Source organism: Drosophila santomea, chromosome X (assembly GCF_016746245.2).
Source record: "Drosophila santomea strain STO CAGO 1482 chromosome X, Prin_Dsan_1.1, whole genome shotgun sequence".
NCBI classification, from domain to species: Eukaryota; Metazoa; Arthropoda; class Insecta; order Diptera; family Drosophilidae; genus Drosophila; species Drosophila santomea.
In genome coordinates this window covers 14,994,579-15,007,539 of record NC_053021.2, presented here as the reverse complement: position 1 = coordinate 15,007,539, position 12,961 = coordinate 14,994,579, and the positions used below count along the sequence as shown (strand labels likewise).

At 47.9% G+C, this 12,961-nt stretch overlaps 3 protein-coding genes across 4 annotated transcripts; 1 reads left to right on the top strand and 2 right to left on the bottom strand.

Annotated features, from left to right (window-relative positions):
- The first annotated feature begins 466 nt into the window (after positions 1–466).
- On the top strand, positions 467–4,061 carry LOC120457370 (serine hydroxymethyltransferase). The gene is made up of 4 exons (XM_039644905.1): positions 467–642; positions 712–974; positions 2,465–2,664; positions 2,728–4,061. The coding sequence occupies exons 2-4, from the start codon at positions 735–737 to the stop codon at positions 3,932–3,934; spliced, it is 1,647 nt and encodes a 548-aa protein (XP_039500839.1). The 5' UTR covers positions 467–642; positions 712–734; the 3' UTR covers positions 3,935–4,061.
- LOC120457369 (modifier of mdg4) lies at positions 4,043–9,370 on the bottom strand. Of its 2 annotated transcripts, none has more exons than XM_039644902.1 (5): positions 8,662–9,370; positions 7,955–8,594; positions 7,654–7,890; positions 7,438–7,587; positions 4,043–4,740 (listed from the first exon to the last, which is right to left on the bottom strand). In XM_039644902.1, exons 1-5 carry the CDS (start codon positions 8,929–8,931, stop codon positions 4,370–4,372), a joined length of 1,668 nt encoding a protein of 555 aa, XP_039500836.1. In that variant the 5' UTR covers positions 8,932–9,370; the 3' UTR covers positions 4,043–4,369. The 2 variants fall into 2 exon arrangements, with proteins under 2 accessions (XP_039500836.1, XP_039500837.1); XM_039644903.2 differs by lacking the exon at positions 4,043–4,740 and adding an exon at positions 4,828–7,049 and having other exon boundaries at positions 8,662–9,365.
- Positions 9,371–9,498: 128 nt separating this feature from the next.
- LOC120456699 (putative fatty acyl-CoA reductase CG5065) lies at positions 9,499–11,626 on the bottom strand. Its single transcript, XM_039643665.2, has 7 exons — positions 11,451–11,626; positions 11,084–11,369; positions 10,777–11,013; positions 10,232–10,718; positions 10,094–10,164; positions 9,899–10,024; positions 9,499–9,841 (listed from the first exon to the last, which is right to left on the bottom strand). The coding sequence occupies exons 1-7, from the start codon at positions 11,503–11,505 to the stop codon at positions 9,619–9,621; spliced, it is 1,485 nt and encodes a 494-aa protein (XP_039499599.1). The 5' UTR covers positions 11,506–11,626; the 3' UTR covers positions 9,499–9,618.
- Between the last annotated feature and the right edge of the window lie 1,335 nt (positions 11,627–12,961).

Sequence of the window (12,961 nt, the reverse complement as noted above, 5' to 3'; positions counted from 1 at the left end):
GTGAAAAAGAATTGAACTTTGCGTGTTGCTTATATAGACTTTGGCTGGCAACAATGTTGCCGGTGAGAGATGTTGCGCTCTCCCATACGGTTGGCAACATCTCTCCCGGTTCAGCAGCACCACAAATTTGGCGGGAACTTTCAAATGCTCTAACGCTTATCGCTTATAAACTGGTGTACATCTAAAGAAAGCGCGTAAATTCTTGATAAATTGTTTGTGTTAAGTAGTTGCACTAGATTAATTATTTTATCAATTGCAAAAACATAATCGCCCAACCAGAAGGAGGGTATTACTATTACTTTTATTTGTAAACATTTGAAATATTTCCCCGTAAAATCAATTTTTAGCGCCAGCGTTGCCAGACGGCGCCGAAAGCTCCTAAATCCAGCGATCCAACCACGCAAACAGCTGTTTTAAGTCGGCTAGCAAATGTTGTTTACAGACGTAACGCGTGTTTGCATTTCGTATTTTCGGCGTCGAATATTTTGGATGCTGGCCAAGAGATAGCACAGCGGCCTTATCACCGTGTCAGCGGGTCAGGGGTCACGGCTTATCGTTATCGCTTATCAGTGCAGGCGTCCTCCCATCGCCGGCGACTCTTTTCCACACATTTTGCGGCAGTTCCCAATCGAACGCAGACGTGTGAGTATTACCCTCAGGTTGAATACAAAATTTAAAAACACAACCAATAATATTTGGCGTATTTGGCAGCGATTTCACGGGGTTACATAGACATGCAGCTGGCGCGCTCTACACTGCCACAAAAGCTTCGCTTTTGCCTTAGCCGGGACCTGAACACCCAAGTTCAAGTTGGCAACCCGGTTAACGGGTTTCGCACAGCGAGAACGACGAGCGGAGCTTTAACTCGCGTCGCTTCCAAAAATTACCAACACCAACAACAACAACATCATCCATTGGCGTTCTTTGGGCCGGCGATCAGACGATATTCGGACGCCAAGCAGAGCACTTTGAAGGTGAGTTCGCCGCAGCAAGTGGACAGCCCAGCCAGGCGATTGATTAACTGCGCCTAATTGACTGCCATTGCATCCCGGTTGCCCCCCCATTTCTCGCAGTGATCTCGCGGCTCGTAAAGTGCGTGTGTTTTAATACATTACATAAGGACGCTGGTTCTCTGGCTCCGCTCTGCCATGTGCTTCGCGGCCACGCCAACCATGTGTTCCTACCCTTACGTGGGTCATTCCAACGATTGATACCCTATAACCAAGTCATTTGCATGTCGTGAGCAGTGTTATCTTTTAGATTGAGCTAATTGTCCAGTATCTATGTAGTTTGAAAGCGCGCCTAAAGTATAAGTACATATGTATGTGTAATGTATTTCTGTCAGTGTATGCCCAGCACATTATTCGTTTGTAGCTCCAAGTGAGAGTAATTTAAAGTCGGCTTATTTTTGATTTACATTCGCTAACTCAGCCTTAAACTCGTTTTTGGGCCTACTCGAATTTCTTGGCCACTTTGGCCCTGTCAACAATTGTTGTTGTTGTTGTTGTTATTCTCGTCCGCACTTGTCTAAACATGCAAACTGATAGCGCAAAGGAAAAACATGGAAAACCATCTGGCAATGACCATTAAATCGAATTTCCAATGCATATAAAATCTATATGCAATATATATTTTGCGCTGCGAGTGGCTTTAAATTAGCGTTCAATTTGGGGGGAAATACCAGTTTTCAATTGTTAAAAGGTAAAAATAGCAGCGTGAGTTTAAAATATATACCAGGAATTGAGATAAAGTAGAAAACAGTTGCAGTTTGCAGCTGAATACCTTGATGAATTCCAGTAGAGATGCCTAATTGCTTGGAAATTCCAGGCCATGTTCGCCATTTCCAGTACACACACAAGTGTAAGCTTCCCGATCTTTCCAAAGTGCGTCAGCTGCAAAGGGGGCAGTGTCCTTATCGTGCGGCCACTTGAACTGGTGACCCAGACGGCTGAGATTCATGGGGAGCGATAGGAGGATCGCAAATAGCCGGAATCCCATCCATGGGGGGTAGCATTCTCGAACACGGGCGTGTTATGTACATATGTACTATAGTAGCAGTGGTGGCCAATCTAATCGGTGGATTTGGAGCGCCTCTCGAGCGGTTGCCATGGTGCATCCAGGCGTAATCTCCGCCTGGCGATAGCTACGCCCCGAATCCGAATCGGAATCCACCACCTTATCGCCGAAACTTTTCCAATGTTATAGATGCCAGTGCTATTTGAACCCATTGAACCCGTATTTGTTTGTGCATTTTCGCAATCCGCAACGTGGGGAACATAAATAAATATTTTTGTTGTTTATAAAAACGGAAAGTTGACCAGACAGCCGATCATTTTCCACAAGCCGCACAAATCCAACGAACGTCTTGGCGAGCGCATCGCATTGCAAATCATACTATACTACATTGTACTATATACTTTCTACTATATATTATATACGAGTCCAAATCCTGCTATACAAACAGAACATGGCCGATCAGAAGATGCTGCAAACCCCGCTGGCGGTGGGCGATCCGGAGCTGGCCGAGCTGATCAAGAAGGAGAAGGAGCGACAGCGCGAGGGTCTCGAGATGATCGCCAGTGAGAACTTCACCTCGGTGGCGGTCCTCGAGAGCCTGAGCTCCTGCCTGACCAACAAGTACTCCGAGGGCTATCCCGGCAAGAGGTGGGTGCATTAGATTACCTGCTGAATCCGCACTAATCCCGTGCATTTCTTCCACCTTTGCAGGTACTACGGTGGCAATGAGTACATCGATCGCATCGAGCTGCTGGCCCAGCAACGTGGACGCGAGCTGTTCAACCTGGCGGAGGAGAAGTGGGGCGTGAATGTGCAGCCGTACTCCGGTTCGCCGGCCAATCTGGCTGTGTACACGGGCGTCTGCCGGCCCCACGATCGCATCATGGGTCTGGATCTGCCCGATGGCGGTCACTTGACGCACGGCTTCTTCACGCCCACCAAGAAGATTTCGGCCACATCCATATTCTTCGAGAGCATGCCGTACAAAGTGAATCCGGAGACGGGCATCATTGACTACGACAAGTTGGCGGAGGCGGCAAAGACTTTCCGGCCGCAGATCATCATTGCGGGCATCTCGTGCTACTCCCGGCTGCTGGACTACGCACGATTCCGTCAGATTTGCGATGATGTGGGCGCTTACCTGATGGCCGACATGGCCCATGTGGCGGGCATTGTGGCCGCCGGTTTGATACCATCGCCATTCGAATGGGCGGACATTGTGACCACCACCACGCACAAGACGCTGCGCGGTCCACGCGCCGGCGTCATCTTCTTCCGCAAGGGTGTGCGCAGCACCAAGGCCAATGGCGACAAGGTGCTGTACGATCTGGAGGAGCGCATCAACCAGGCGGTCTTCCCCTCACTCCAAGGTGGTCCGCACAACAATGCCGTTGCCGGCATTGCCACCGCCTTTAGGCAGGCCAAGAGTCCCGAATTCAAGACATACCAGACGCAGGTGCTCAAGAACGCCAAGGTCCTGTGCGATGGCCTCATCTCGCGCGGCTATCAGGTGGCCACCGGCGGCACCGATGTCCATTTGGTGCTGGTCGATGTGCGCAAGGCTGGCCTTACCGGCGCCAAGGCCGAGTACATACTCGAGGAGGTGGGCATCGCGTGCAACAAGAACACCGTGCCCGGCGACAAGTCCGCCATGAATCCCTCGGGCATCCGTCTGGGCACACCCGCCCTGACCACTCGCGGCCTTGCCGAGCAGGACATCGAACAGGTGGTGGCCTTCATCGATGCCGCACTCAAGGTGGGCGCCCAGGCAGCCAAGCTGACCAGCAGTCCCAAGCTGGCCGACTACCACAAGACGCTGGCCGAGAATGTGGAGCTGAAGGGCCAGGTGGACACGATCCGCAACAACGTCGCCCAGTTCAGCAGGAAGTTCCCGCTGCCCGGTTTGGAGACCCTATAGGTTCCCAGCTCCCCATTTGTTTCGCCTTCTGATGATATATATATACCCTCGAAAAATCCGTTCCGCTTGCGAAAGTGGAAGTAAATAGTCGCTAAGCCATTAAACGCATTTCAATTTACATACCATAGCTATGGAGTTTTATTTGGAATGGCATCGCTAATATGTACACGAAACTATGCTCTGCTATTCGACTTGATTCGAAGTTGGTTTTAGGATAATAGAAAGGCATTTCCGCACAAGGAATACCAAAATCAATAAAACTATGTAAGCTAACCACTGAGCATCGCTAATCCTTGACTACTTGGCTGTTTGCTTCGAGCAAATTCCTTTGTGGAACCGGAAGTGTTCCATAGTTATGGCTATAGTTCCATAGTTATGGCTATAGTTCCATAGTTAGGATGTATGATGGATATACATATGTGTAATGGTAATGGCTCAGTGATCGGTGTACTCGATCTTGGTGAATCCCTTGGTGGAGCAGCCCATTTCGCGATGGAAGCGCGAGTTGTGCGTGGACAGGGACCACTTGGTCTTGAAGCTCTTCGTGCAGATGAAGCACTCGTGCTCCTTGCCCTGGATCTCCGAGTGCCTGGAGGCGATGTGCCGTCGCAGTGCGTTCACCGACTTCAAATGCCTGCTGCAGATGCTGCAGCTCAGCGGTGCGAGGCTGGTCTCCTGCGCGTTCTCCTCATCGCTACCTGCTGCGATGGCAGTTGGTGCCGCTGATGCAGTTGCTCCACTTGCAGGCGCGGAAGCTCCTGGCGCTCGGCTCACTGATTCCGGCACAGCTTCCGTCTTCAAAGCGGCTGTAAGTGGAAGAGGAAGTGGGAGTTTCAATGAGATCGCTGCACAAGGAGTATGAGTATGAGCCCAATTAAGAAGTGGTTTTGCAATTGAAATGGTTTACATGAATTCTTTTATTTTCTCTCCCTCTCTTTTTCGCCTTCTCTGCAGCTATCTATCTGCCATCTCTGTCTCTTTTCGGTTGCTAGCCAAACGAATTTGAAATTGTTTAATTTAGTTTCATTTCATTTCATTCGCTGGCGAATCGTGTGGCAAATCAATCAATCTACGTACACATGGCTTAGACTTAGTGTGTTTTGGGTTTGGAATCAGTATCGGTATCTCTGCCACTTTCGCCCAAAACTGATCCGTAATCCCAGTCCGGCCGTAAAAACCCTCATTCATGTTTCGTTGATAAATTCGCAATACGGTGAGTGGATGCCGGGCGAGATTGGGTGAAACTGGTGGCTTGATGGCTTGGTGGGTGGTGGTGGTTCTGCTGGAGGATCACGGCCGGCGAGAACGTTGGGAACGGAGTGTCAGTTTGGGCATTGGCCGTGTTTAGAGATATAACATTAACTATATGTTGTGTATACATAGATCGATAAGTAATACGTATGAGTTGTTCCATTTAACTAGATTATCTTTAGTATGCATGGGTTTTGGGTCTTGGGTTTTGAGTTTGTCTGGGAGAGGATTTCTACAGGTTTCGATTTCTTTATTCTCGTTTTTTCTTTTTTTTCTCGCTTTTTTTTATTTTTTTTTATTTTTTCTCGTTTTTTTCTTATTTTTTTCGTTTTTTTCTTGTTTTTTTCTTTTTTTTTAATATTTCTTCTCTTTTTTTGTTTTGTTTTGGAAAATACTTTCAACTAATCCTAGCGTACGCGCTATGACTTCCGTTTTCACTTGGCTCGTGTGGGCTGCTACTCAACTAAGTTATAGCAAACTAAACTTAACTAAACTATGTCCGCTCGAATTTGTAGGGAGGGGTAGGGAGTTGGGGGGAAGGGAGGGTGGTGTCTTAAACTAAACTAGAACTAATTTAGCTAATTTACAATAATCAACTGCCAACGCTGTAACGCTTTAACGCTTTGATGCTGAACACAGATGGCCAAAAGAGCGCTGGATAATTGGGTTCAATTTCGTCGTTAAATTTGTACACAAGGGGTATTTCCTCTCATTTTCTCCACTTCTCTGTTGTTTTGAGCAAAGTACAGAGCTTCTCCTGGGAATCAAATTGGGTCAGAGAATCTCCGCTGGCACTGCCACAGAAATCTCTTCTTTTTTTGGGTTGTCTTAGAGTAAGTTAAGTCGCCTAGGCTCTATATACAAAACTGAATAATATCAGAGTTTTAAGAAATACATATGAGGTTGTTTAAGAGCTAAAATAAAGTGATCAATATGGGGTATACTACATACTCGTATGTAGGTGTAACATTAATAACCTACAATCAAATTGAATTTCTGTTCTCTTGCACATAGTATCACTCTATCTGAGCTATTAAGCACCCAAAAAGTGCTCTCAAATCTTCCAAAATTCCTGTGTTCTCGGTGTTTGGTGTGTTTTGTGTGTGTGTGTGTTTGTTTTTTATATACATTATGGTGTGTCAATGGATTTTGAGGGCTTGTAACTGGCCGTCGATATAATAGAGAAGTAACTAAAGCAAATTGGTAGACTAAAATACAAGTGGTACATGTACGCATTACGTGGACACATGACATGGCTTGGTCAACGACGGGATCACCAGCTCCACTCTTTGAACTCTTCCAACTGACTGACTGCATCGACTTAATGGCTATCAAGGGGATATATATATATATATATATAGAACTATGTGGGGGTAAGCGCTAAGAGTAGCGCTTCGTACTCCTTTCTGCTATGCATTCAAGTTGACAAATTTGGCTAGTTTATCGTTTTGGGGGCCTTTGATGGAAATACGAGGGAATGGGCTGGTTGATTGGTTGGCTGGCTGGCTGGCTGCTCGCTAAGCTGGACGTAATTAACTATATATCTCTCCCCTATCCTTATAACCTATCGATCCCAATCCAGATGCAGATGCAGCTCCAGTTGCAGATCAAGATGCAGTTCCGGCGCGCAAGCGACCGAGGCTTATAAATACGCATCAGTTCTCCGTCTTGATGGCCACCTTCTGCTCGTGCGAGATGCGTATGTGCTCACGCAGACTGTACTTGTTCTTGAAATTCTTATTGCACAGATCGCATTTGCGCGGCGGTTGCGGTGTGTGTTGGGTGCGAATATGTCTCCAAAGATTAACCGTGGTTATAACCATTTTGCAAAACTGACATTCTGTCCACTTATTATTGGGCGAATCTAAAAATATACAGAAAATACGTACAATCAGTATAACAGTCTCGATTGCTGCTTGATCCCTAAAAATTCACTGGGTAGAACACACCATTTATCGTTTTGGAGACATATTCGACAAACCACAACAACTAATAGTTACAAAAAGAACATAGGAACATAACATTTAACAAATAAACAAACATAAAAGCCATGAAAATACAAAGTAAATAATGGACAAGCTTATGAAATAAATAAACAAAATACACTTATACATCAAGTACATGCCTTTCTGCATCAATTCCATTCAGTTTATACAACTAAAAACCCTTTTATAAAGTACAAAAATATCTTAAAATTGCAAAAACTGCTTAAAACTTGTAAGTAAACCTAAGTCAGTCGCTTTGATACTCACCATTTGTCCCGCTGGCCTTGCTGTCCGATTTGACCGGCGTCACAGACACCGTAGTCGAGGGACCAGTCGTCGCACCGCCGCCACCCGAATCCTCCATCACTTGGCCGGAACCCGCACCCGTCGTCCCGCTGGCGGTGCCCAGCAATCGGGCTACAATGCATAAATCGGTTTAATAACCACGATGCAATTTTATGAAAAATCGCAAATATAACTCACTCATTTCAATGGCAATTTCGGCGTTGTCCGCATCCGCCTGGTACTTCTCCTCCATTTCGGACTCGGTGAGTATCTCGTACTCGGAGGAGTACTGCGCCACATTCTGCGCCGCTGCGTTGGTGGCATCCTGCGACGTTTGTGGCGTTGCTCCATCCGACAGGCGGTCATCCACCTCGCCGACAATGTAATCGGGTATGTCCATCTTAACGGCGCCACGCAGGAAAGTCATCTCGGCAGCTAAAACATCGAAATCGATGGTTAAATGAATGCCTAAGCACAGTGGCAAACGCTCCAGACTCACTCTTCACTATGGTCTGCTCATCTTTGACGGCATAGTCAACGGTTTCGGTGGTGTACATGTTGTCGTCGTCGTCCGAGAAGGTAATCTTTCGCTTCTTGACCGAACTGGTCGCCGGCAGGGCCACCGCATTGGTGATGGTCAGGTGTTGCGTCTGCACGGGAGTCGTTTGTTGCTGCTGTGATTGCTGCTGCTGCTGTTGTTGCTGCTGCTGCTGCTGCTGTGGGGGCGGCGCCGATTGCACTTGGATGTGCTGGATCTGGGTGGTTTGTACATGGTGATGCTGCTGCTGCTGCTGTTGCTGCTGGACCTGCAGCTGCTGTGCCGCTGCTGCGGCTGCTGCGACCACCTGCGATTGCACCTGGCTGGCAGTGGTGGCCTGCAGCAACGTGGCCGTGGGTATTTCGATGGTTTGCGTAGCTGTTTGCGCTTGGGCCACATTCGACACCTGCTGCTGCTGCTGCTGCTCGTTGACCGCGCGTATGGTGCTCGGTATGGTCTTGATCAGCTTGTGCTCGCTGATCAGCGGCGCCACTGGAATCTGCGGCTTCTCCTTCTCCTCGGCGGTGAGTCCCTGGACGGCCAGCAGCTCGGCGGTTTGCAGGAACGATTGCAGCGCCTCCTGCTGCACATTGACTTCGCCCTAAAAACGGAAGAGCAATTAGTGTTTGGTGCATTTAAAACTATGAAAACTATTGGCAAATACACACCTGGTACATGAACTCGATAATCGAGTTGAGATCCTCGAACTTGATGAACTTAAATATAATGACCGGATGCGGATGGGGATTCTCCTTGAAGATCTCCTTGAAGTACGACGAGCACGAGGATAGCACCACCTTGTGGGCCTTGATTCTGCGCCCATCCACGCACAGGCTGACGTCCACGAAGTCATCGTTCAGCCGATGGTTGTCCAGGGAGTAGGTGAGGTGGCGCAGGTAGTTGTTCCACCGCAGCGAGTACTGCTGGGTGGTGGCCATTGTGGCGGCGTCCTCTCTGCGTCCGCCTCCTAGCCCCCCCTTCTAGTCCACTCCCGCTCGCCCGTCCAGCTGCCGCACCTGGTTCCACTGCCTCCGGATCCGGCTCCCCCACTTCCTCGACCGTCTCCTCTTCCTCTTTCCAGTCCAATCCAATTAGCGGCAATAATTCCCGGGAAGGGAGGAAGCTGCCCGCCTTTGCAAAAAAAAAGTGGCGAATATGGAAGTGCTCCGGTTTTTTTTTTTTGCGGCCCCTTGCAACGATGCGGCAACGTGCGAATCCCGTTCTCTGGACTTGGGACCGCTCGCACTCTCTGTTTTGAGCGCTTTTACGGCGTTTGTTTACGGCGCTGCTCGCACACACGAATACGGATATTTTTATATTCTATGCCAAACAAAAATATTATACGCCTCCATTTTGTTTTTTGACAATTTCGTTGCAACCCTGCGTGTGCTGCCACCTAACTGAAGGGGGGCTGCCATTCGAGCCGGCAGGTGGCGTGTCGCCAGTGCTGCCACATCGACATAGTGACAGTTGAGCGGGATATTTAAAAATAATACTAACAGCTGTATAATTATTCTGATTTTAATTGAACTATAAATGCATGTGAGTGCGTAACAATTAAATGCAATAAACAGAATTAACCAATGCCTGGAGTATAGTTTGTTATAGTTTGCGTCGATGAATCGCTACCACAGACGCACTAGAAATCGGAATATCAGGCGCAACAGAAAGCTATAGACGATGCCCCGGCACAGAAAGTCCAGCACGTAGAAGATCTTCACGCGGAATCGGGCGGCACTGCTGCTCTCGGGACTCTCCTTCAAGAGGAACTCCTTGGCGCCGCGAATGCCGTGCTGGAAGAATTCCGTGTAGTTGATATTGGCGTGCTGCATGAAGCCAAACGTGGAGCTGAAATCAAACGATAGATAAATAGCTAGCTAAAGGAGATCAAAGGATACTACTCACACTTCGTTGGCCGGAACGACATCGTGCAGTGCCCGGAAATTGTTGTTCTGAAAGTGCCACTCGGTCATCGCAAACACCTGCAGCGCACTGAAGGCCGCGAAAATGCGGCGTTGCAGCTTCATCAGGCTGAAAAAGGCATTTACACGTATGCATTAAAACTTTCTCCCCCAAATTCCCAACTTTTGCGCAACTTACAAGGGCTTCTCATTATAGAGACGCAGCAAAGTGTCCACCACGATAGCCATGAGCAGGTGCATGGTGCAGAACTGAAAGTTAAATCAGGGTCAGGTTAAATCCGTATACGTATTATGCCATACTAATGCCCAAACTCACGCGCACAAAGTGAAGAACCGGACAGGTGGTCATCCCGCCGCCGGGCAGCCAGAGTGTTTTCTCGAAGGGATTCTTGCGGATGAACGTCTTGCCGATCTCGATCACCTCGCCCATGGTGATCGGTGATATATTCGCCGTCGCACAGTTGACCACATACAGTTCGCTGTCCTTGGTCCGCGATTTCGATTCACCCATGAACTTGTACACCGAGGTGATCAGCGTACGGGCCACAATATCGGCGGGCACAAAATCGGCCACAATATTGGGATCACAGTTCTGGGAGCGCAGAATGCCCACGCCGCAGGCCACCAGGAGACCAGTGGGCCCATTGAAGTTGTCCGCCCAGCCGGGCATGGGCTCCTCAATTGTGGACACCACTATTGATGGCCGGAAGATGAAGATGGGCAGCCTGTCCCTGTACTCATTGACCACCTGCTCGGCCAAACTTTTGGTAAAGGTGTACGTATTCGGCTGAAAGTTACCATATCTGCAGGGTATATACCATGTTACCATGTTGGATTTCAGTTGGATTCGACACTACTCACTTGAGATTGAAGATGTCCAGGATCTGCGCATCGTAGGTCTCCGCCAATTTGATGGTGGTCCGCCAGTCGGCCAGCGGCGGATAGACGCGCTCCTCCACCTCCAGTACACTCGGATTCGAGTAGGTGGTGGACACGTGGACAAAGGCCTTCAGTTGGGGCCACTCAAGGGCCAGCTTGACCAGCTCATGGGTGCCACGCGTGTTCAGTAGGATGGCCGTGCTCAGGGCATCATCGAAGCTACAAACATAATGTATTAATGATGCATATATATTGCATATATATTGCATATCCTAGACAATATACGCACCGCACACTGGCCGCCGAGTGGTAGACAATGTTGACATTGCGCAGCCGCTCCAGATCCGCCTTGGCAATGCCCAGGCCCAGTTGCTCCACGTCGCCGGCAATGGCCACCAGTTTGGAGCGGGCATCGGGCTGCTCCCGTCGCAGCCGTTCGTACAGCCTCGTTTCCCACTGCTGCTGCAGGCGCTCCTCAATGGTGTGGCCCTTTTTGGGTCGCATCAGCACGTAGATGCGGCCCAGTTTGGGACACGAGCGCAGCAACTTCTCGATCAGAGCCTTGCCCACGAATCCTGCGCAAAGATATCAACATTATTCCAAATATAGCATCATCTATTGGCATTGCAAAAGGCAAGTCATATGTATATACCCACCGGAGGCGCCCGTCACGAATATTTCCTGATCCTGGAAAGCTTCCGGTATGGTCATGGTGTTTTGGTTTTCGTTCGATATCCGTATATCAATCCGCACGTGTCGCAGCTCCAAGTGGTTCTGTGCGAAGTACGGCGGACTCACGGCGGGAATATTGAAATTCGGCCAATCACGCCGCTGACCTTTTCGCCAAAAGGGATCACATCGCTGAATATTCAGTTGTTAGGAGGCTCACACTTTGTAATCGTTGAGTGCGATACCCTGTAGAAAGTGGGGCGCAGCCAACATACATATCATATCATATCCACATAGATACAACAAATATGCCCAATATAAACCCTATAATACTATTATATTCTAATTATTCCATTATTTGTAGTGGTTTTCTCTTAATTCGGATTGTTTTTAATGAGGCGTACTGATTATTCGAATTTTCGGGTATTCGAATATCGAAAAGAACCACTATCTACATATGTATGTATGTATGTATGTATACACACATATATTTGAACGCTCAAGGTTCTACTAAATCCGTTGCGAGCAAAAACAATGGAGAACAGCTAGAAACGCAAGAAGAAGAAGAACGAGATCAACAAAAACGGAACCGTTGAACCTCGAGAATCAACGGAGAAAGCACAATAAGATAACTTTTACCGTAGCACCCGAGCACCAAATCAAGCAGAGCCCATAATTACACTGGCAGAAAAAAAATCGAAGTCGAACTATATCTCAATATTAGAACAATAATAAAAATAATATTATCTGAACATATATATTTGACAAGTGAATTAAGTAAATTCATGAATCCCAAATCGCACCACCTTTTTTCCGGTGCACTGCATTGCACGTGCGAGTGAGAGAAAGATAGTCGCATGAATGGAAAATGTTTGGGAAAAACCGGATAAACGGCGCTTGCAGCCGCTTCTTTTGGCCAAACTGATGGATGAAACTATGCCAGCGATTTGTGTTAGCGTGTTCGCCTTATTATCTCGACTTTTATTTGGATCTTGGCCATTTAAAACGGCACTTTAATCGCATCATTAGCCCGCATGCGTGCGTGCGCGTGAGCGAGATAGCCGCCGATCTTCGCAGCCTCAGTTCGTCGACCTCTTGCCCTCCTCCTCCTCTTCTTCCTATCCCTTTTCCACAGACAACCGTTTCAGTAACGGTAGTTATACAATACACATGTACCAAATTGTTCGCTTGTTGTTGTTGTTTCATTTCATCAGTTTTTCAGTTGCATTTTCACATTTTAATTAACATTTTCAGGCGTAAACTTATCAATCGATACGCATGCAATTAGAAAAGTGTACAAATCAAAAAAAAATACATGTTTGCTTGTATGCTTGAATGTGTGTGAATATCGCACGCGAAACTGCAGCCAAGTGTGAGTGTGTGTGTTTGTGGGTGATTTTGCCGGCCGGCAAAAAAGTAGGAGAGAGATAGACAGACAGAGATGTAAGAGAGGAGAGGGCGAGGAGAGCAGCAGAGAGCGAGAGAAGGTGAGCGGGGG

Bases quoted from the DNA above. Each gene is read 5' to 3' on its own strand.
- LOC120457370 (XM_039644905.1), top strand. From the start codon at position 735: ATGCAGCTGGCGCGCTCTACACTGCCACAAAAGCTTCGCTTTTGCCTT. The intron at 975-2,464 runs GTGAGTTCGCCG...CTATACAAACAG, and splicing joins CCAAGCAGAGCACTTTGAAG to AACATGGCCGATCAGAAGAT. The intron at 2,665-2,727 runs GTGGGTGCATTA...CCACCTTTGCAG, and splicing joins GAGGGCTATCCCGGCAAGAG to GTACTACGGTGGCAATGAGT.
- LOC120456699 (XM_039643665.2), bottom strand. From the start codon at position 11,505: ATGACCATACCGGAAGCTTTCCAGGATCAGGAAATATTCGTGACGGGC. The intron at 11,370-11,450 runs GTGGGTATATAC...ATCTTTGCGCAG, and splicing joins ATTCGTGACGGGCGCCTCCG to GATTCGTGGGCAAGGCTCTG. The intron at 11,014-11,083 runs GTGCGTATATTG...TTATGTTTGTAG, and splicing joins CACTCGGCGGCCAGTGTGCG to CTTCGATGATGCCCTGAGCA.
- LOC120457369 (XM_039644902.1), bottom strand. From the start codon at position 8,931: ATGGCCACCACCCAGCAGTACTCGCTGCGGTGGAACAACTACCTGCGC. The intron at 7,891-7,954 runs GTGAGTCTGGAG...TCGATGTTTTAG, and splicing joins TGAGCAGACCATAGTGAAGA to CTGCCGAGATGACTTTCCTG. The intron at 4,741-7,437 runs GTGAGTATCAAA...TTCCACTTACAG, and splicing joins CAAGGCCAGCGGGACAAATG to CCGCTTTGAAGACGGAAGCT.